Here is a 23254-nt window from a genome sequence, read left to right on the forward strand (position 1 = left end):
AGTGCTGTGCTCCAATCAGGTCTTTCCTCCAAATACATTGTACTAACAGCCTGAAAATAAGTATAATTCAGAAGTTTCAGTGATAAGATTTTACATTAATGCACAATGTAACTGAATGGAATTATCTTTTTTTTATTTTTTTTTATTAAGAGATTTTCTATTCATTTTACATACCAACCACAGATTCCCCTATCCTCCCTCCTCCCACCCCCTAACATTCCCCCCACAACACACTCTCCCATTCCCACCTTCTTCAAGGCAAGTTTTCCCATGAGGAGTCACCAGAGCCTGGTACATTCAGTTGAGGCAGATCCAAGCCCCTCCTCCCTGCACCAAGGCTGCACGAAGTGTCTCACCATAGACACTAGGTTCCAAAAAGCAGGCTCATGCACCAGGGACAGGCCCTGATCCCACTGCCTGGGGACTCCCTATACAGTTCAAGCAAAACAACTGTTTCGCTTATCCAGAGGGACTAGTTCAGTACCATAGAGGATCCTCAGCTATTGGTCCACACAGTTCATGCATTTCCACTAGTTTGGCTAGTTGTCTCTGTACTTTTTCCAGTCATGGTCTCCATGGGCTACATTACGTATGGAACAAGGAGCAACAGAAAAAGAAAAGTCCGCAGTTTACAGTGCTTACATTCAGTGGAAAGTCTCATTACTCATCTTGACTCATGACAGTCAACAGGAGGTTAAGGTCAGAGATGACAACAAAAATGTGAAATAAACCAGTGTTTAGACAACTTGGGAAAAGAAGTAAGCTTCAGAAGAAGTGATGAACTCAGTTGTATAAAGACTGAGAGTATTATCCTAAAAGACATCAGGCAAGGAAGCTTCAGTGACTAATACTGCATTGTGACACACTCCTGTACCCTGAACAGAGATTGCTTAAGGTCAAAGACTGACCCCTACATGCATGAACTCCATTACTTTAGACAATTTTTTTTCTTACACAAGAGATTCACTTTATAGTATTTTTTCTTTTTTTTAAATTTTGTTTTATTTTATTTTACAATACAATTCAGTTCTACATATTAGCGACGGATTCCTTTGTTCTCCCCCCTCCCGTCCCTTCCCCTTCCCCCAGCCTACCCCCTATTCCCACCTCATCCAGGGCAAAGCCTCCTCTGCGGACTGAGATCAACCTGGTAGACTCAGTCTAGGCAGGTCCAGTCCCCTCCTCCCAGGCCGAGCCAAGTGACCCTGTATAAGCCCCAGGTTTTAAACAGCCAACTCATGCAATGAGCACAGGACCCGGTCCCACTGCCTGGATGCCTCCCAAACAGATCAAGCCAATCGACTATCTCACCCATTCAGAGGGCCTCATTCAGTTGGGGGCCCCTCAGCCATTGGTTTATAGTTCATGTGTTTCCATTTGTTTGGCTATTTGTCCCTGTGCTTTATCCAACCTTGATCTCAACAATTCTTGCTCATATAAACCCTCCTCTTTCTTGCTAATTGGACTCCCAGAGCTCCAGCCGGGGGTTTATGTAGCCCAGGATGGCTTTGAACATCTGTTTTCCCTGCCTAGATGTCTTGAATGCATGGTTTACAAGGATGCACCACCATGATGCAGTACTGGGGATCAGACCCAGGACTTCATGCATGCTAGGCAATCACTGTATGAACTGAGCTATATCTTCAGCTGGGACAAATTATTTTACCTCCATGTACCTTAGTTTTGCCTCCTGTGTAAACGTGATGATAGTATCTATATTTGTAGGTTTGCTATGAGAATGAGATGAGCTAATACACACATTAAGTACTTAGAAACAAATTCCTAAGAAAATTTATCTATTGTTGCATTTGGAACAAGGGAGCATTTTTGGTAATCTTGTATTCATTGTGTAAGTGGAAAGTACACAAAAGTGTCACATCTTTGACATAACTAACATCGTAGATGTTGTAGACATATGAATATTTATCACACAGTTATCTGGAAGAAGTTAAGGAAGGAATAGCTTCAGTAGTTTTTACTAAGGTAAACACATGGGAAGTGAATGATGGAGGAAACAGAGTCACTGTGTATGGAGGAGGGAAGATGTTTAATTGTGAAGAGGTGAGGTGTCAGGAGAACTGGACAGAGATGAAGAATTGAACATTTTCCCACTTTATTTGAAGAAATAAAAAATGAGTAACTTCACATGTTGATTACTATAAAGAAAAAAATAGTAAAAGCTATCAAGTTTATGGAGTAGGCTGAGGAAAATGGATAAAAATACCTTTCTAAAGTCTGGGAGAAGATTGGTTGGGACATAGGATTTCAGAATTAAATTTTTAGTATGGGAAACTCACAATTTAACTGCTTCTACTAGAGCAGGAGTTTCAGTCCCATTAAAAGGAAATAAAATATATGTGGGAAGAATCTGGTAGCTCTTCAAACATTTAATTGTAAGTGGTCACCTGGTCTTTGTAAATTGAGCTGTAGCTAACTTTTGTCCATCGCAAGCAGGCTCTTTCATGCAATGGTGCTATCCCATGGGCTGAACTACACACTGAGAACACTATGCATTGTTGCAGATATGGGATTGTGAGCTTTAAGTCTTTTGTAGAATTCTCTTGGCATTCCACTGCATGTTGTTGGTTCCTACTATTGTTTTGTTCTTATAACCATAAGTAAAATAGTAACTGGCTTCCTTTCCCCACATCATCGCAAGAACTGAATCCAGATACATCTGTTTTATGATTTCTAATGTGCTATTTCAGTCACTCTCTAGTATCTTCTTAAAAGTAGAAAAATGATATGACTCACAATCTTTCTTCAAACATCAAAAATCTATTTTTCTGTCATTTCCCAGCATGTGCAATTTTAAGGCATATGTATATGTGTCTGTGAGTGATTAAAGCTTTTTCAAGTTCCTTTCCACAAAATGAGGACATATTGTGAAAGGTAGATTACTTATATGCATTTAAAATCTCCATTACTTCTTTCAGCTATTTGGGTACCATTTATGAAAACAGAACATATTTTAATTATGAGTCCATCTTTTTTTAATATAGTTAAATGAAGTAGTTATAGGGGGAGTGAATCTGGGGGAAAAGGGGAGGTGGTGGGAACTAGGAGGAATGGAGGAAGGGAAAACTGTGTTTGGGATGTATTGTATGAGAGAAGAATCTATATTTTCAATAAAAATAAAAATAAATAGTTATAAATAGAAATGACCATTTCACCTTGATAATCTTAGATTTAAAATACAGAATCAAAACTATGGGTTGTCACATACATCTGTTTTATGATTTCTAATGTGCTATTTCAGTCACTCTCTAGTATCTTCTTAAAAGTAGAAAAATGATATGACTCACAATCTTTCTTCAAACATCAAAAATCTATTTTTCTGTCATTTCCCAGCATGTGCAATTTTAAGGCATATGTATATGTGTCTGTGAGTGACTGCAAGGACTTAGAAAGCTGAGGCAGGAGGATTGTGAGATCAAGGCCAGTCTGAACTATAGCAAGATCCTGAAAAAAGAGAAAGAAAGGAAGGAAGGAAGGAAGAGAGAAGAGAAAGAAAGGAAAAAGAAAAAAAAAGAAGGAAGGATGGTTTAGTGGAATGTGTATCAGTCTATGAAGAGTTTTTAATGGAGCCTTTGCTTTAATGTTAAAACTGAGGCAGAGAAAGACTAGTTGACATTAGCTAGGTCTCTTAAGGTTAGCAGCATCACAATTAAAATACTGTGGCATGTAGAAAGATGTTTTTAAAGTATGTCTTTCTAATCCATTTAAAAGTGAAAACATATGCAATACGCACATATGGTGGATTGTACAATGCCTATTATTAGACTAAGTTCTTGAAGTTTCCTCTAAGCAAACTGGAGTTACTTACATCCATTGGTGATGTCTGAGAATTGACAACACCAATACTTCTGGAGAAGTCATTCAAAGTGGAGTGACTTACATCCATTGGTAATGTCTGAGAATTGACAACACAAATACTTCTGGAGAAGTCATTCAGGGTGGCCAAAAATCTTTCTTGCTCCTCTGAAATTTCAGTCTAATCAATGACTTTGCAGTTCTTTTATTTTCCTGAAACAATATGATGTGCTATAATAAGAATTCAATCTGTCTGATATTATTACATAGGAATATTCATCAGACTTGTAAGCTTAGACACGATTAGGTCTATTCTCTTCAGAGCCTTTCACACTGCTCCTTCCTATGAACTCATTCCTGGGAGAGCTTTGTCTGCTAGAAATGCCCTTAAATTCTACAGACTTAAAACAGCTGCTTACATTATTCATCCACTCATTTTATCAACAGGAATCATGTTCTCTGTTTTATTTTCTCTCCCATTACTTTGGTTGTTATTGAGCTCCTGGGGCAGTGTGCACGCATAATTTTGCTTCTGTTGCCATGATTTGTTGCCTCAGTAGGCACCTATAATGTTTAGATATACTTAAATTCCTTACACTGAAATAGCATAGCCAGTTGGGGTGGGACATGCCTATAACTCAGCAATCAGGAGGCTGAAGCAGGAGGACTACCTTCAGTTCAAGACCAGCATGAACTATGCAGTGATTACCAGGATAGGCAGGGATGCATAGCAAAACTCTCTTGAAAAAATTAGTCTTGAAAACATGATTTTAGGGTGTGTCTCTTACAAGTGAGACATATCTAGTGACTTCACGTCTCTGTGATGAGGAGGAATGCGGAAGTTGCACTTTCGCATTTCTCCTTTGAAAATAAATATGATTGGATCTGAATTTTAAAACTGAGTGTGCAGTAAAATTTCAAAGGCAATAGTAGAAATTCAAAGTGTAAACAATATAAATTTTTGTAAAATGGGAGCATTTTGAAAACAAAATGAGTGTAGAACTCATGGTATTTGCCACGATCATTCAAAACACTGTTATATTCCTTGATGTAAAAGAAAATTTTAGTATTGCTGATATGTTTAGCACTGGCCAGATGGGGCCAGACTAAACAGCCTTTAGCCATTATGTGGAAAGACAGCGAGTAAACAACAGGATGGAGAGCTAAGGCTAAGAACGGAAAACAAACAGGTGTCTACACATATCTTCTGCTTTATTTTAGTACCATGTCAATCTTGGTTAGTTAAAGTTTCAAAAATTAAAACTAATTTGGAAATTGACTAAGAGTGACACCATGAGATCTCTTCCAGTCTTTGCAGACCCATAATGTGATGCCGTAAGAGTGTTCAGGAACTTTACCAGCAATCCTCTCCGGTTGGATATCTGTCACTCTTTCATGCTTGTCCAACACTACCAATATCCATTGAGAAGGGGGCTTCAGGGTAGATGTCTGTAAGTTACAAAGGAAACTCATGCCAGACTTTAATTTCAGTCACCTTTCATTGTAATTTAAAAACCGTTGTCACCCAAGTCAATAACAATTTAATTGCTTCCAGCTAAAGAGAGAATACTCCAAATCATGCAGCCCTAACATGGAATATATGCTGTTCCAACTTGACTTTCATGAGAATGTTTGACGAGCTGTCTAGGACGGCATCTTTACTGAATCATTGAAGAAAACTAAACACACATACTGACAGACACTACTACAAGCTTATGAGTGAGTGCTCCCATCCCCCTAGAAATGCTTGTTATTTGGGAATGTAGTTTCATGACTCACCTGATCTACAGAAGCAAAGATGCCAAAATTTTTTCTTTCATAGGTTGGAATACTTGTTTTCTTGATTTAGGAAGCAATTGTTTCAGATATGAGTCTATGGAATGATTTTCTTATAATTTTTTGGGGGGGTCAGGGTTTCTCTGTGTAGATTTGGAGCCTGTCCTTGAACTTGCTCTGTAGACCAGACTGGCCTCAACTCACAGAGATCTGTCTGTCTCTGTCTCCCAAGTGCTGGGATTAAAGGCATGTGTCCCCACCACCCAGCTTCCTCATAAATTTTTAATGACTAAAATATAAAAGTGAGTGAGAAACTTAATAATAACAATGTTTTTTAAATGATAAAATTACTCTTCGGAGCTAAGATATTTGGCTCTTTAGGGTAATAAACTATGTAATGAAGCACTGCATATTTATGAAAAAAGCTCTATATGAATCAGATATTGTGTTTCATCTATCATTTGTTCTGAACATAGTGAAACAGTACTATATAATGTATATGTAGGTTTTACTTAAAATTTGTATGAATGAATGTATAGAAACAGATTTATATTAAACAATCTCCTTGGGGCTGGGAAGATGGCTCAAGAAGTTATACTGCTCTTGCAGAGGACCTGCATTCAGTCTCTAGCCCACACATCAGATGGCTCACAACCATTTGTAGTTCCAGCTCCAGAGGATCCAATGCTCTCTTCTGACCTCTGCTTACACCTACATATATGTGCACATATCCACTCATAGAAAGACAAGCAAACACACCCACACACACAGATACACAGACAGACAAATGCACAGACAAACAGAAACAGACACAAAGACACACACACACACACACACACACACACACACACACAGATGCACACACACAAACTTACAAATAGATTTTTAAAAAATGTGTGATCTTTCTGTCAGAAACAAACTACAGCTAAGTTCAGCTCATTGAATAAAGAATGGCAATATTTTCAATTTTAATATATTAATAAAATAAAAATTCAGTAACTGTCCCCGACACTTAAAATTATTTAAGTCTCAAGAGATCCCTTGACTGGTTTGTGTGTAAAAATAAATTTCAGTTGTAAAATTAGGCTTACATCTCCACAGTTTAAAGTTTTCCATTAAAAAATAATTAAAGATTAAGAAATACAACCATCTAGTTTTATTTATCACTAATAAACCCATTCATTTTTTTCTATAAAACTGAGTTTATATGTCTTTCTCATGCCTACTCAACTGATAATTCAATTGTCTCCATTAATTAAATTTATAATAACTATGTTCATTACAATGATAACATAATAATGCCTTCATGTATGAACAGCATTACTTCGAGTCTATTTAAATAAAATAACTAATATTCTAAAGTGTACTTGAACATATAAAATTCAGCTATTGTTGGATAAACATTCTTGACATACAAAACTGGAATATAGAATTAGAGGGTCACATTCTTAATGTTTTAGCAGTACTACCAATCACTACATTTGAAACATCTATTAAAATTTAGGTTACTCCAGACCCAATTTTATTGCTTTTTCTTTAATTAGTTTTCATTATTTAAAACAATTTCAAAATTTAAATATATTTTGGTCATGTTCGTCCCCTCCTCCAAGCCCCTCCAGATCATCTCCCCCTCCTTACCTACCCAAGTTTATGTTCTTTCTCAAAACTGAAACAAAAACCCAATACAAGAAAACAAGATAAAACCACATCCAAAAAGAAAAACAATAAAAAGAAAGACAGAAAGAAAAACAAAACACCACACTGTAACCAAATAAATGCACACACAAAAAAACTGTGGAGTCCATTATATGTTGGTCAACCCCTCCTGAACACGAGACCTCTCCTGGAGTAGTTATTCTCCAGTCTCTCTATTGGAGAAAATGATTATCCTCTTTCAGAAGGTGTAAGTGACAGTTCAGTTGTTGACCTTTATCCAAGTGGCTAGTATTCATTCATCATTCATTCACTCATTCATTCATTCAGTTTTTAAAAATATTGCAAATAAAATATAATAAGATAAAATAAAAACTATCACATCAAAGTTGGACAAGACAAACCAACAGAAGAAAAAGAGCCAAGAAAAGGCACAAGAATCAGAGACTCAGTCGTTTGCACACTCAGGAATCCCATAAAAACATTAAACTGGAAGCCATAGTGTGTGCACAGAAGATCTGGTGCAGGCCTGTGCAGGTTCTGTGCATCCTGCTCAGTCTTTTATGAACTTCAATCATGTTGATTTAGGAGGTTTTGGGGTTTCTTGGTGTCCCTGATCCACTCTACTCCCACCCACTTTCCACCTCCTCTTCTGCAGGGTTGCCTGAGCTCTGAGGAGAGAGATTTGATGAACACATACTATTTAGGGCTGAGTAGTCCAAGGTTTTTCACTCTCTGTGTAATTTCTGGCTATGGTAGGCTTCATTTTATAATACTTTAGTCATTGTGGAAAATGTACTGATGTTGAGACATTCTTTGTCTGTGCTTAGTAATTTTAACTCATATTTTGGTCTTGTTCTCCAAAATCTAATAGATGACATTGTGAATTTTCAGAAAATTTGGCTATAGTTTAACTCATTCTTAATTTTTGACCACATGATGAATAACTGATTAAAATATAATATAGATCCTTTTTGAAGCATAGATAAAAGAGCCCATATATGAATGTTGTCCCATGTTAATATACTAAAACCAAATACACTAAAATACTGTCTACATAACTATATGAGAATTGTGGTTATTATAAATCATCACACAGCCTTTATGACCACTCAGGTCATTTGTCCAAAACCACAAGGGAGAAAAATAAGCTGTGAATAGTTCAAACTTCATCACCCTTGAACTTTCAGCTGAAGCCCAGGGAAATGACTCAGTGGGTGGAGAGCTTGCCATGAAAGCATATGGACTTGAGTCGGACCCTGGACCCCCATGATAAAGGCTGGTCGTGGCAGCATGCATCTCTAACCCCGTGCTGGAGTAGAGATGGAGAAAAGAGGATGCTGAGGGCTCATTGGCCGACCAGTTTAGTCTCAAAATGGCAAGCTCAGGTTCAGTGCTAGACCCTGTCTCAAAAATATGTTGGAGAGAGATAGAGTAAGACACCTGAAGTTGTTATTTGGTCTTCATGTCAGTCTATCCAGATGAGCACACCTGCACAATACAGCCATACATATTCATAACACACACACACACACACACACACACACACACACACACAGAGAGAGAGAGAGAGAGAGAGAGAGAGAGAGAGAGAGAGAGAGAGAGAGAGAGAGAGAGAGAGAGAGAGAGAGAGTCTACCTTTTTGGCAGATAATATTTGAGTTACTGTCTTAACTTTGACAAGACCAAAGTGAGTGCTATTTTTTCAGAACACAATAGGGGGTGCTGACGAGTTGGCTCAGCTGTTAAGAGCATATGCTGCCTTTCCAGAGGACTTAAGTTCGGTTTCCAGCACCTGCGTTCAGCAGCTCGCCCACACCTGTAACTCCAGCTCTGTGTGGGCTTGTGCTGATTTCTAGCCTTAGTGGCCACCCGTGCTCATCTGCTCAGGTCTGGCACAGATGCACACATACATAATTATAATACATAAATAATTAAAAATAAAATACTTCTTTTAGATAACAATAGGTAGACACAATTTCTAATATATATATTTATATTATCATTATAATTATATAGTTATTATATATAATAATATATAATATTATAATATATATTTGCTTTTCTGTCCTAATATGTAAATGATGTCTGCTTGTTAAACTTCTATTGCCAAATGCTAAGCTAAAGTTTTTTGGTGGGATATTACTGAAGTACAAAATGAGGCAAGTGAACTTAACAATTTTTCTAAATTTTTATCCATCTAAATGAATTTAGATTTCATTTCTATGGGAATCTGAATGAGGCGAAGATCACCATCCGATTATAAAACACAGATGGCATATAAGCTAGGTGTTCAGAAAACTGTGGGTCAAATCAGTGACAGCTAAAATCAGAGTGGATCTATGGACTGAGCCGGACAGTTCAGTGGGAAAAATATATGGCTGTATGTTGCAGGAAGGGAAGGGAGCGATACCGAATGGAAAAATGACAAATGAGCAAAGAATCTGGGTAGATGAGAAGGCATCTATCTCCCAAAAGCTCTTAGTAAATGTGCTTTGGATTTGATCCCATATACAGATGAAACACAAGGAGGTCCTTTTAAACAGCAAGTCAAATTCTAAACTACTCATGAAACTGTTTCAAGCTTCCCTACTGGTGAATATTTTTATTTTCTTCATGGCATCACTAGCTCTCATCACTAGACCAGCCCTGCCATTCTTTTACATTTTCATTTTCTGTGTCTTTTCTTGGTGACTACTCACACACTACGTCTTGATTTGTGATAATAATGGTGAATATTTCCTATTTTCTGCCATGGATACATATCTAAGATACAAAATTGGATATCTAGCTTGTCTTATGATAAACACACTACACTTGATCATTGTTATCAATGGAAATAGAATTTTTGTTGGTTCAAAGTAGAATAATTATTAGTTGAATATTTGAGAAAGTATTCTGTAGTGTAAATATAATTTAAACTGATCTTATAAGGTTTTTGTTGTTGTTGTTTGTGTGGCGGTGGTGTGTGTAGTACATGTGGTATATGTGCTCGTATGTATGCATGCATATGCAGATGATGGAGGAGGATGTTGGTACCCGGATCTATCACTCTCCACTGTATTCCTTTGAGACAGGTTCTCTTAGTGAGCCTGGGGTGAGACTAGCAGTTTGCAAGCCCCAGTGATCTTCCTGTTTTTCCCCCAAACAGCGCTAGGATGACAAACCCCTTTACAGCTGTGCCCAGATGCTGATGTGGTTGCTGGGATCGGAACTCAGGTCCTCATGCTTGCATAGCCAGCAGCCTTACTCACTGAGCCGTCTCTTCAGCTCCGAAACTGATGATAACACAGAGCAAATTTTCCTTAGCAAGACTCAGTACAATGGGAAATGTCTTATTATTGTAGTTTCTGAAAATGACAGGTTTTTTTTTGTGCTCACAATGAAAATACAAAGCACTTGAACTCACACACTGCAGAAAATGCTCAAGACCTTCCAGGCATAACAAATAACAGCACCACAGAGAAGAACACAGCTTCTTTCTGCATCAGGGAACTGAGTTGCATCATTTCTAGAGGCATTGGTGCAGTAATTGTGCAGAATTTCCAATGCATGTGGACCATGTAAAAATAGAAACATTTATTCTCTTGAATTGTGAATCTTTGGGTGCATACACATTTTCTCATTCAATCTACCGAATCAGTACCTAAAATTCTTACCATGATATAACTAAGAACCATTTCTACTTCATCCTTTTAAAACTAAAAAAATTCACAAGATTCAACAACAGAAAATGATGTTTTATAATAATTAAGTCACTTTGTTGATCCGAGTAAGAAGTGTAAATTTAAAAAGTCATAATTATTTCTAGACTTTTGACCCAGTCCTTGAATGTGATGAAAAATCATTGTAAAACACCATTGTACTGAGTTGCATTTGAAAGGCAAGGTCTTCATGCCCATTTGACACAGCAAACACATTTACAAAAGACAAGTCGATCTATGTTCATTTCACAAATCTGAAGACTAAAACCCAAGCCAATACCAGATTTAATGAAAAGATTTATTAAGTACTTTGCACAACTTTCAGTACACAGTAGGTGCTAATGAAGTGTCTGTTCAAAGGTGGGTGGTTCTGAAATCACAAACTGTGGAAGTATTAAAATATCTCCCTAGATTTTATTCCTCATATATTGGAATAGAAATTGAAGCAGGTTTGGCTCCCTGTAAAAGAAATCCATGAATTATTTATAATTGAAGACAAACCATAAAAAGGAATAACAGGGCACAAATATCCATAATTTGGTCATTTGCAATGGAAGCAGAGCATCAGATCTGTCTGATTAAAATTAAAAGTGCTGTTATGAAGTTAGCACATGAATAAAGCAAAAGCTGAGTGAGTGTATTAATGTGCTATATATAGATATTAGCCAGTGTTGATATCAATAAGCTGGGATCAGCTCGGGCCTTCAGCTGCTTAGGCAGGGACCTGGATAGTTCAAATATTGTACAAAGGAAGTGACTCTCAGGGGACCACTGCCAGTTGTGAGAAGTTCTGTTGGATAGGAATAACCGTGACATTAATATCCTGGAAATATCCATGACCCAGATAGATAAACTATAGATTTTTCCATGCCAGAGGAATTTCATTATACAGTGAGAGAACTAAGAGGTCAAGAAAATTGATCATAGCTTGTAGCTGACCGGTGGACCAGCTCCTAATACTCCTTCTGACCAATTTTTTCCCCAATACACAGGATGATGAAATAACAGCAGTGTTTCCGGAAGCCACAGAAGTCAGTGTGTGGAAACAGGGAGAAGATGGCACCTATCACTTTGAAGGATGGACTCACCTTGACAATTACTGCTGAAGAGAACAAGTGGAAAGGATGAAGCACGACTGTTAATGGAAACCAGGAAAATTGGCAAATCACCATATTAAAAGAGTCAGTAATGGACGACTAGACATGTAAGCCATTGTCCACATGAAGTCAGTAGATAAAAATGTATGAGAATTACCTGGCTTCATGAATACCATATAAACAATATTACAAGGTAATTCTACCATACTCTCTATGAATGATCCCCTTACTAAATAGAGGTCTAAACACTGGCATGGAAGCTGTGAAAGATTTGAGGGTAGAAAAAGAAATGTCTTTAGTTGACACAGGGACTGGGAATGGTGTTCCTGGAAGGGAGACCCTTAAGAGAGATTGGATAGACTGATGAAAAGTTTTTATGCAGCCTACAACAGTCCGCTGTATTAAATCTTCCCTTTTGAGAATGTCACAAAACTTGTATAGTACAGAAAAATAGCCAGATCTAGGCAAAACTGTCCACCTGGTGTGAATTGTGTAACCCACTTTTCAAATCTGAGCAGTGTCCTTCTGTAAAGTCATCTGAAAAAAAAAAAAAAAAACCTGACAGATTCTCCTTTCTGCAGTAGCAGGATCCTACATGAAAGCAGAGATGGGTTTTAGTAACCCAGTCCTCTGTTTCTTTCAGAGTCTCTGTGGGAAAGGCAGGCAGGCAAGCAAGGTGGAGCTGAATTCCAAAGGCCTGGAGCTCTGTCTCTGCTGTGCTCCTTCGGTTTCCTTAGTTTCTAACCTTCGACAATGGTGCTCTTAACACCAGCAACAGCAGCAGTAGAAATGACAACCACAGCCACCATTTATGAGTATTCAGTGAGGCTGGATAATGCACGAATGAATGAATGTTTAGCTGGGCTGGATATTGCATGAATGAATGAATGTTTAGTTGGGCTAGATATTGCATGAATGAATGAATGGTTAGCTGGGCTGGACTTTCCATGATGTACTTGACAGCCACCCTTGTCTTTACTAACTTGTGCAGGTGACTTAATTCTCTGCTGCAGCTTCTAAATTTGCAGATAATAAGTATTAATAGCATCTAGTTTTGATTGTCAAATGAGTTAATACCAGAAACATGTTTAGAATATTCCTGGATGTATTGTTACAAATTCTTATTATTTCATATAATTTTCAAAGCAAAATTTTAAAACTAGTAGTTGTAAGTTTTTCCCCCCAATTTACAGATAAACATATTGAGACTCAAAAATATTGCCTAACGTCTTTAAGACCGTAGAGCTAGGAAGAGACAGAATCAGGGCTTAAACTTTCAAATGTTTTGCTTTTTAGCTACTCCACCATGCTGGTTCTCCCTCAGCTCCAGCTACACCACGTAAACCTCTTTGATTAGTTTTCTGTTGAACCCATGAGGGGTTTTCACATGTCTTTTTCTTTTGCCCATCTTGTTACGCCTCTATCTGAATAGCTTTATTAGCTTTGTCAAGCCAATGACATCAAAATTACCCTGCAGGGCCTGCTCACTTGCCACTTCTCTCTCACCCCCTTCTCCACCTTCACGGAGCTAATTGCTCGTCTGTGTTGTTTTCACACTTAGCTCACCTGTCTCCCTTACAGCATTTATCACATTGTCTCATACCCTGTGGATGTCTTCAGTGCGAGATGATGAACTTCTTTGCAGCACAGAGTAAAGTTTATTGAAAATGTTAGACTCTCTGCCAGGGCCTCACAGGGATGTGCTCACTGAAACTTCTCAACAGCTCTAGAATTCGTACACTACTGTAATCCTATTTCTGTTGTTAAGGCAGAATCTAACCTTAAATGCAGGCATAATGAATTGTTATCACATTAAAGTTAGGTTTCAGTAAACAAATGTTTAGTAAAAAGAATAGGAAAGTCATTTTCATGGGAGAAAATCAACATTAAGTTCAGCATTTTTTTTTTTTTGATGGAAGACAAAAGAACAAACTCTACTTCATCTATCTAAGTGTTTTTTCTTTTCTTAAGTCTGTAAAAAGAAGCAAATGATTAGCTGTGGCTAGTTCAAGCCCAGTTCTTAATCCATCTTTAACATTTTTGGTAGTACAATCCCTTTGCCCAAGGTATAATGGATACCTTACTTCCTCGTCCTGTGATCTTGAGTACCCATGTAAGTTAAATGTTTCAGTATTTTACTATCTATCCAAAAATCTCATAAAACATGTCCTGAATGACAATATCAGCTTTAATATTAGTGACAAGAATCTAATATTTTCCACACTCAGAGGATGATGTGTCCTTAGGCATGAGAAGGAGCTGGGAGCTGGCTGTGAAGGCCAGGTGTGAACCCTTCAACCTCCAACTGACCTGTGGCTTCCTAGAGGTCTGTTTGTACAGCCACTTTAGGGAAACACATTCTCCAGGGTTTCCTCTGGAGCATTAGAGGATCTGCTGCTTGATCAACTTCCTGACTTGGGGAGAGGAAACTGGCTTTAAAAGCCTTTTAACCCAAAGGGTTTGGACAGCTAATGGACAACATCCTCTTGGCAAAAGGAGATGATGCAAAAGCTCCTTCCCTCGTTTAAAAACAAAGCTTTACTTATGTAACGTTTTTATAAAGTTAAAGGCTTTTGGTTTTACTAGTTATTTTTGGAATCTGTCACATTGCATCATAAGGCAAACTATTTGTCAGTCTGGCTAACCCCAAATCTCCTCTATGTTTCTCCTCTTTTTTTTTTTTTTTTTTTTTAAAAAAAAACTACTCTTTTAACTTACTTGCCATTTACAAATGGTATCTTCATTTTAAGCACCATGCAGGCTTAATTTCATCTCAATATTGAGCAATTCTTTAATGCGAGGTAAATAAAGTTTCTGAAGATCTAGAAAAGTCACAAAATCAATGGCATGTCTATAATTGAACAGGACAATAAAATTTCATTAGTGAACAGATAATAACTTATAATTTCTATTCAAAATATTCATAAACTCTATCACCAAACAAAAAAGTAATGTATTTTTTGTCATGAAAAATCAAAATCACAAAACTTGGGAATATTAAATAATTCACACACTCAGAGAATTTATCTTGACCTTAGTATCACTAGCCAGTGTTTGAAACATGTCATTATTTAGCACCCATTTTTCTTCCGAGTATGGAACTGGTGTAAGTTGGAAGTTTGAGTGTAAACAAGTTATAGTCTATGCTACCCATGGGATAAGATAGAATAAAAACTCAAATTTGTCTAATGGTGAGTGTGGAGAAGTGAGGAGTTTGGGTTCTTACCTACCACTTCCCAGCAGTAATTCCAGGTACAGCACAGTTCAGCAGTTAAATATGACTTAGCTGAAAGGTGTATGTATGCATAATTATGAATATATTTCATTGTGCTTTTAATAGAAACAACTGCTGGAGGCCAAACATACTTTTCAGCTATAGAGCACTCAGGAGTTGTATTTTTACCCCAATAAGGAGCAGTAGACATCTTAAAGGGGTGGATCACTTTAATAATAAAGATGCACCTCATTTCATATATTATTTCTACTTTTGCTGGCACCAGGAAAGAGCCCCTGACAATAATCACTAAGATGCACAGGGACAAGTCTGTCATTTGATTGCACCTTACCAAGACATTTTCATGATACTTTGAGAGAAGTATGACTCTAGCAGAAGAGACTCACCTCCAAGTCTCTTGAAGGAATTGAATTACCTCTTGTGGAAGTAAACAATTAGGACACAGTGGGGGTGAGGAGACACTTGACATGTAGGTTTCTCTGTGACTTTATACAAACTGTTTATAACATGGGAACTGTTTTGAAAACACAGCATGGTGACTCATCTAAGCATAAGTGGCAGGGTCCTGACACTTTCCTTAGAATGTAGCAAAAACTGCCCCATAGTTGAGGGTGTATGATATATAAAAGATTCCAAGGCAAACCAGGAGATAAGGCATTAGAGAGAAGGTAGAAGCAAACTTAATTTGTAATCATTAATTCCGACCTCACCCTAGGAGTATTTATTGTCTTAGCACCCACAACTCGCCGTTATTCCATATCTGTTGATTCTTTCTCACTTGACTAAGCTCAAGAGGAGCTCCTTCTGTCATGTGTTTGTTCTTCAGTCCTCACAGCGTGAAGCCAGAGCCTAGGATGAATTTACTGAACAAACAAATAAATGAGCAAGCTACTCAGGTAAGCATCCATAGAAATGTTGATGATTGGGAAAGTGGCCACATCCAAGAGTTAACAACAACAATCAGTTAATTCTATAGAGCATGATGGTATTGAAATTCAATTAGCCAACATCTGAAGAAGATAGTCAATTGATTTTCTTATTTACAATTAATGTTTTTCAACTGTAATCAATTTTGTTATTCAAATCAAGCCCATGTAGAAAACCAGGCAAGCTACTCACCTCAGTCTGCCTTAGTTAATATCTGCATGACATTCCACAGTCACAAACATATAAATCCACTGTGTATAAAAGGAACCAGATGACGAGTACAGGCATATCCACTGAAAATAACTACCACTATGATGGAAAACAATGTAAAGACTGTTCAGCTCTATAGTGTAATTAGTCCAAGAGGAACCCATTATTTATTGATGGTGAGTCTTTCTCAATGGGAAACTGGACTCCCCATTGAGGGTGTATTTTTATGGAATGAAGATTAGTAAAAATTTCAAGTGGAATTAATTACCAACTGTTTTTTACTGACTATTGAAATGGTTGCCAAAATAGATAATGTGTTTTGGTCATAAAGACAATGGAAATGACTTTTATTTTGTGTGATTACTACTATAATGTATTCACTTACAAACCCGGTTGATAACCAAGGCTGTGTCTGATTCACCGCTTCAGCCTTCACTTGCAAATGCCAAGCTGACCAACAGTGACAGTCACTAGAGTTAGCTGTGTTCACTAGCCCCCTGGGACCAGTCATTTATACAAACTGAGTTGTTAGTCCAAGTAGCTAGGTGGAGTCAGGCAAACTCATTCCTAACCCCCCCCCACTCTTAATCCACATCTATTTACTTATCTAAACAATAAAAGTATGGATTAGTGAAACCTATGTTCTCTGGCCTCAAGACCATTGCTGAAATTTCTGATTGATATTTGAAACTTGCAGCAAAGTTTCCCATGAAAATAACCAACGTCATGTCTTTCCTGTAAATTTTGAGATGGAAACATGTTAGGAGACCATGTTTTGGTAACACTGTCTTTATTGTGTTTTAGGTAATGGTTTTAGTATGAACAAGGAGCTTTTATTGCTAGATCCGCCTCACTGCTGTGCATTAAACTTTGTCTCAGATCAAATTAGCTTTGGTGTAGAAATGAGGTTAGAATGCTCACTAATCATGGCTTGAGCAAAACTGAAGAGTTGCATAGACCATTAAAAATTTCAGTTTTTTGTTTTTTCTATTTACATTAAAAATTCTGTTTATAGAAGTATTATATCAATAAGAAATTGTTTCACTCAACTCTTAACCTTATTTTTCAAATACAAATACAAATGCAAAACAAACAAATGAAAATACCTCCAGAAAGAAAACAATGGAAAGCCAATAGAATTAATAACAGCTTTCTCTGGCTTTGTCGTACTATTTCTGCAAACCATTTGGCAAGTAATAGATTTAGAACTCAAATTCTACTGGACACTAAAGTGTAATAATTATATTAAAATTCCAAACCAAACAATTAGGCATGTATTTGTTTGTAAATACTACTGCCATATAAGAATAAATAAAGGGATGGATTTGAAAAGTTACCCAAAAAATGCTTTAGAAATATTAAGTCAGCTTTATGCTGTCAGTCATATATTTCCAGTTTCAGAATATGGTAGCTACAAAAAAATAAAAAAATCCATAATAAAGCTAATTTTTCTAGTTTGTGCTTGTTTGCAATATTAAAGAAAATTATATGCCAAAAATGTAAAATTTATTCCACGAAAATTAACAGGCTACACAGATAAATTTTGGCAAATGCAACTTTATATTGAAGTTCACACATCTGTATCTTAAAGAATGAGACTCACAGAATCTAATGTATTTCTAAAATACCAGAAATCATATTATAAGCTTTCACAAGTTAAAACTGAAATAATTTAAACGACCAATACACTGAATGTGCAGAAAGTATAAACAAGACTGTGCCTTCCACAGAATAAACACTTCACAAATTGTGCCGGGTGTCATCCTAAGGCTGTGGGTTCCACTTGACAGCTGACTTACAATATAAACATACAGCAACTGTCTGCTTCTTAGAACACCCTAGAATGGGCAGCACACCTCAGAAGAAAAGCTCTTTATCCAAGTGATGTGCACCTTAATTTCCAAACCATGTGAGGAAAAACGGAAAAGTACTCAATGCTCTTCCATGCACTTCCTGATGAACAGCCAGGGCCAGTCACTGATTCAATTTCTCTTGACTATTTTCTCCACTGCTAAAGAATATGAAGGATACTAGATAACCCTTTAAGGCAACACGTGTTTATTCTGCATCATTAGAACTGCTCATCTGTGGTCAGTTGATACCATTCATGTTGCCTCCCAGACAGATATCTAGCATTTGTAAAATAGAAACGAACTGGAAACTTTTTTACTGAATGAACAGAAAACACATAATACAGTAGTTCAATGCTAGCAATTTCACTGGTAAGGAAGGAAAGTGGCATTTAGAAATAGCAATATATTAATACAAAAAGGTAAACTCTAATTGGAACTGATATACTGCTTTGGAATGCTCCCCCAAACTTACAAGGCGTGTTTAAAGTGTTGTACCCCAATAATTCATGGCACATCTTTAGAGGATTACAGTACTGTTAAGTCCCCCAGTAGTGAAGTCTTTGCAAAACAAAAATAGTATGAAATGTTTTAAAGTCTTCAAACTTCTAAAATTAGCTTTTATCAACACATTTACCTCATGTCAACTTAATTTATTCAAATGTCCAATGCTAATTGTTTTTTAAGTTTTTTCATATGTAATGATATACACAGCATTTAGCACTGACACTTAGCACCTGCTACTCTCATTATCTAGTGTTCAACCACAGAAAGAAACGTAGGGCAGTGGTTCTCTGTCCTTTCTTAATTACAAACCTTCGACGGCCGTCAGCAGGATCACTCTGAGACTGAAAATAGGATTATAGGTGAACTATTGCAAAGACTGCAGAATGTTGCCCAAATCCTTACAACTGCTGATCCCATCCTTGCTTTTCTTCTCAAGACATGGCTACAGGCCACAATTGCTTAGCAGAGAGGGTTAGTGTTTCACAAGGCTAAAGATTTACAGATGCTCCCTCATATAACACAGTAAGGTTCCCTTGGTAACCTGGATTTTCTGCAGTAAAGAAGGGTTGTGCTGAAACAGCGCCTCAGCTCCCTGTTGGAGAAAATGCAGACAAAGGGATTGATTCCTGCTTGAGCAAAACTCATCCAGACAGCGGCCGTTAGAAATCCCCCTGGTACTACAGGCCCTCTTGCAAAAACTCTCCAATAGCAGGCCACCAGGTAGGGGCCCCACAAGGTTAGGAAGAGAAAAGTCATTATATAGAACATTCTGCTGATTCGTTTCTCCATTTTGAACTCATCTAAGACCAACAGCCGTCTTCTGCCTGTGGTATTTGCATTTTGCCTGATGCCCAGCAAGGTGGGTGGTGTGGGACCCCTTCCAAATCCCGCTAGCCAATTGGCAGCTGCCTGGCCACTGGCTCCAGGGCCATGAAAGGTCCAGTTCTGGCTGACTGCTGCTACAAACTGGACTGGCTTCATTTTCCTTCGATCGTGGACAAAAAATATCAGCTTGAGGTAGACAAGCTGTGTGGCTAGGAGGATGAGAGCGAGGAGCAGCATAAATCCAAGGGAGTCGTTAGCCCTGAACGAGCGGTGTTGGAAGGTGCACTGATCCTCCTCCCTAATGAACGAGTAGGTGCCCACGTCTAAAACTGGGGGGAAGGCCATGGCCACAGACAGAGTCCAGACCATGCAGATCACAGCCAAACACGTCCAAAAGGTCAGCCTCTTTGTATAGAAGCGGTGATGGGCGATAGCTAAGTATCTGGTGACGCTGATGCAGAAGAGCATGAAAGCTGTGTGGAAACAGGACAAAACCCCCAGAAAGGCAATCACTTTGCAAGTCAGAGTCCCATAAGTCCAGGTAGAGCCATTTTTGACAGAGTTGAATACAAATGGAAAACAAATTGCAGATCTGAGGATGTCTGAACAGCACAGATCCAGCAGGAAGTAGTAGGGAGCTCTGTGCAAGGTCTTATCTTTCACTAGCAAAATGGAGATCAGGAGGTTGCCCACCACGCTGACTCCTATTATGAAACCCAAGGAAGTCAGTTTCAGAAAGGCTGTTAGAGGCGAAAGATTTTGCAAAATGTTGTCAGCTGCATGGCTATAGTTCGCCATAGATGGATGGAGGATAAAAAAACAGCCTCAGTCAAGTCTCATGATCTAGATACAAGAACAGGGAAAAGCTAGATCCATGCATTTTACTGAAAATGTAATCCACAAAGAGATCTGATCCAATCTGTGCTCATGCTTCCTCTTTCCTTCCGTGTGATTTGCCATCAGAATATCTGAAGGAGAAAAAAGAGAACTATCAGCTCTTAAGTTAACAAGCCATGATGTCAAAGCAAGCAGAAAGCTGGCCCTTTATGAGGAAGCAAATAAAGTTTCCATTTTAAACACTACTGTTTGCTCCAGCAGTCCTTTGCTTGAGATGTCAGGGTACTGGCTGTTTTAGTGTCCTAAGCTAGGTGAACTTAACGATGTCCTTATTCTAGACCCCATCTAGTTAGATGTGGGCACCTTCATGAGGGAAGGGAATAAATTGTCCCACAGTTGTAGGATACGCCAGCCCAAGAATTAGTAACTAGCTTTGCAATGGAATCTGCAAGGTTACCGATAGGAGACAGAGAGGAGGCTACCCACAATTATTAGAGCTCTTTTAGTACCATCAGTATTTTAAAGGAAGCTTCTCTGCTCATTTGCATCCAGAGAACCTCTGCAAAATATACCTTTTAAGTCAAGTGCCCCAGCTCATGCTGCAGGAGAGTATTTGTTGATTCATCTTGAGGCATGATTTCGACACCAGACTTCAAAATGAATAGAAATCTGTCCCAGGATTTGATGTGGTTTAACCTTTTGTCTTTCTCTCCCTACCCCACCCACCCCCCTTTTTGGCAAATCTTGTAGCTTTTAAGCCAACATGATTATTAAAAATGGTTAATGTAAATACTGGCCAGGGAAACACACCCAGAGGGATAAATGCACTTCCATTTGTAAACCTTGGCTGCCTGGATTCAAATGAATATAACATGAACCGGTATTTCTTAGGCAATTAAGCCTTTCTCATTTACACTGATAATCTTTGTTGCAAATCACAAGTGGCTTTATTTTCAAACAAAATGCACATTGTCTCCTGGGTGCCTGGGAGCCACACCAGGGAAATCAGCTTCCTCTGTTATTCCCACGAAACGAGTTTCCTTTGCCACTTCTCACTTGCCTGGAATATGCTGATGGAAGCCCAAGCAGAACTGCATCCGATGATGCTAATTTCCCAACCGGTGCATCCCCGGGTAAATACCGATCACATCATGCAACATTACGAAACCTGAAATCCACCACCCCTAGATTTATAACGGGGATGGGGGAGGGGGAGGGAGAGAGAGAGAGAGAGAGAGAGAGAGAGAGAGAGAGAGAGAGAGAGAGAGAGAGAGAGAGAGATGCATTACATACTCGAAGATGGGGAGAAATTGCTTCTGTGCTGCAAGGGAAGGATTCCCGGTGATTCGCAGTCTGGTATTCCTCAGTTTTGCAAAGCTTTCCAGAAACCGAACTCTCAATAAGCCTTACAGAAGATGCATTGTCTGAATGTACTTCCATTATGCAGTTTATTGTCAGAGGAAAAAAAAAAAACCCTCTGGGAGGGCTGTATCCTGGTGAACCTGCAGGTTTCATCAACACGGTGCAAACCCCCTCCCCCAAACTTAACCGAGAGTATATCCTCCTACCTGTTGGTGTTGGATATCCCGACAGACTATAGCTTCTTCTTTCTATAAATTGCTGATTTTTTTTTTCCTGAGTGCCTTGACTGAGCATCCAGGCAGGGCTCGGCGGCGCCTGCGCGTTGGAGCCTCCTTCAGCTCCAGCCGCGTCCTCCCCTGTCGCAGCGGCACCGTCTCCCCCAGTAACGCAGGGGCCGCGGCGGCGGCGGCGGCGCGGTGGCGAGGGCGGCGGCGAGGGTTGCTCCTCCGCCGCTGAGCCAGCGGGAGCCCCTGCCTGTCTCCGGAGCAGGCTGGCTTGCTTCAATGTCCTGTCCAGTTCAGCCGGCCCCGAATCAGGCTTTTGTTCCCTCGAGGCTGCTTCGGAACTTTTCCCTCCCCGCATTGGAAGTGGGGGGCTGGGGAAGGCTCTTCCCGGACCTCAGGCCCATCCTCTTCCCCTAGGGCAGCGCACGAAGCCACCGTGCCGCGGACGGCCGCCTCCGCCCCAGCTGCCCCGAACCCTCGCCTTCCCGAAACATCGTCTTCCTTTCTCTGTCAGGGTGGTCCTGTTAAGCATTGGATGCGCCTTGCAGAATTCTTCTCCAATGATTTTCCCTGCTGGTCTTTGGTTTGGCACGTTAGCTGGGGAAAGAAAAAGAAAGAATGAAAAAAAGAAAGAAAAAAAATTAGGCACAGTCAAAAATCTTGTCAATGGGGGAAGAAGGAAAGCAGGTTAGGGCAGCCCTGTCTTTGTTAGTCGTCATCTGTTCGCGAAGGCACGCAGATCTGCGTTTAAGGAAGGAGAAGCTAAGTTCAGACGACAAGTGCAAAAACGATCTACACTCATTCTACCTTCTCGAACGTGACTAACGGATCAGGAGAACAGAGATTTTACATGGCTGTTCCTCACATCCCACCCCATCAAGCTACAAGCCTCTCCTTTCTCTTCCAAGCTGGGCTGACCAATAGGTTGCTGATGTCAAAGCGGTGGTGTGTATGAGTTCCCCCTTTCCTCTCCTTTGTTATTAGACATTAAAAAAAAAAATTACCAGGAATATGATGAATACCGAAAACTTACACCAGTCCACAAACACCACATTGTCTGACACCTGGTGATTAGGAACGCCTCTAGAATCATCCACGTCCCGATTCTCCCATTTCCAAAGAGTTTTTGTGAGGGTGGGGTAAGATTTTAAACAACTACCCACTCTCCACCCCTTAAAAGCTAGCAGGCACGCTTTCATTAATTCCCAAGGTAAAACGTCTGCTTGTCTTGCTGC

At 39.0% G+C, this 23254-nt stretch overlaps 1 protein-coding gene across 1 annotated transcript; it reads right to left on the minus strand.

The window, feature by feature from the left end:
- Positions 1-17951: 17951 nt before the first annotated feature.
- On the minus strand, positions 17952-22104 carry Gpr85 (G protein-coupled receptor 85). Its single transcript, XM_059256518.1, has 2 exons — positions 22002-22104; positions 17952-20564 (listed from the first exon to the last, which is right to left on the minus strand). Exon 2 carries the CDS (start codon positions 20392-20394, stop codon positions 19282-19284), a length of 1113 nt encoding a protein of 370 aa, XP_059112501.1. The 5' UTR covers positions 20395-20564; positions 22002-22104; the 3' UTR covers positions 17952-19281.
- Positions 22105-23254: the final 1150 nt, after the last annotated feature.

Source organism: Peromyscus eremicus, chromosome 3 (assembly GCF_949786415.1).
Source record: "Peromyscus eremicus chromosome 3, PerEre_H2_v1, whole genome shotgun sequence".
Lineage (NCBI taxonomy): Eukaryota > Metazoa > Chordata > Mammalia > Rodentia > Cricetidae > Peromyscus > Peromyscus eremicus.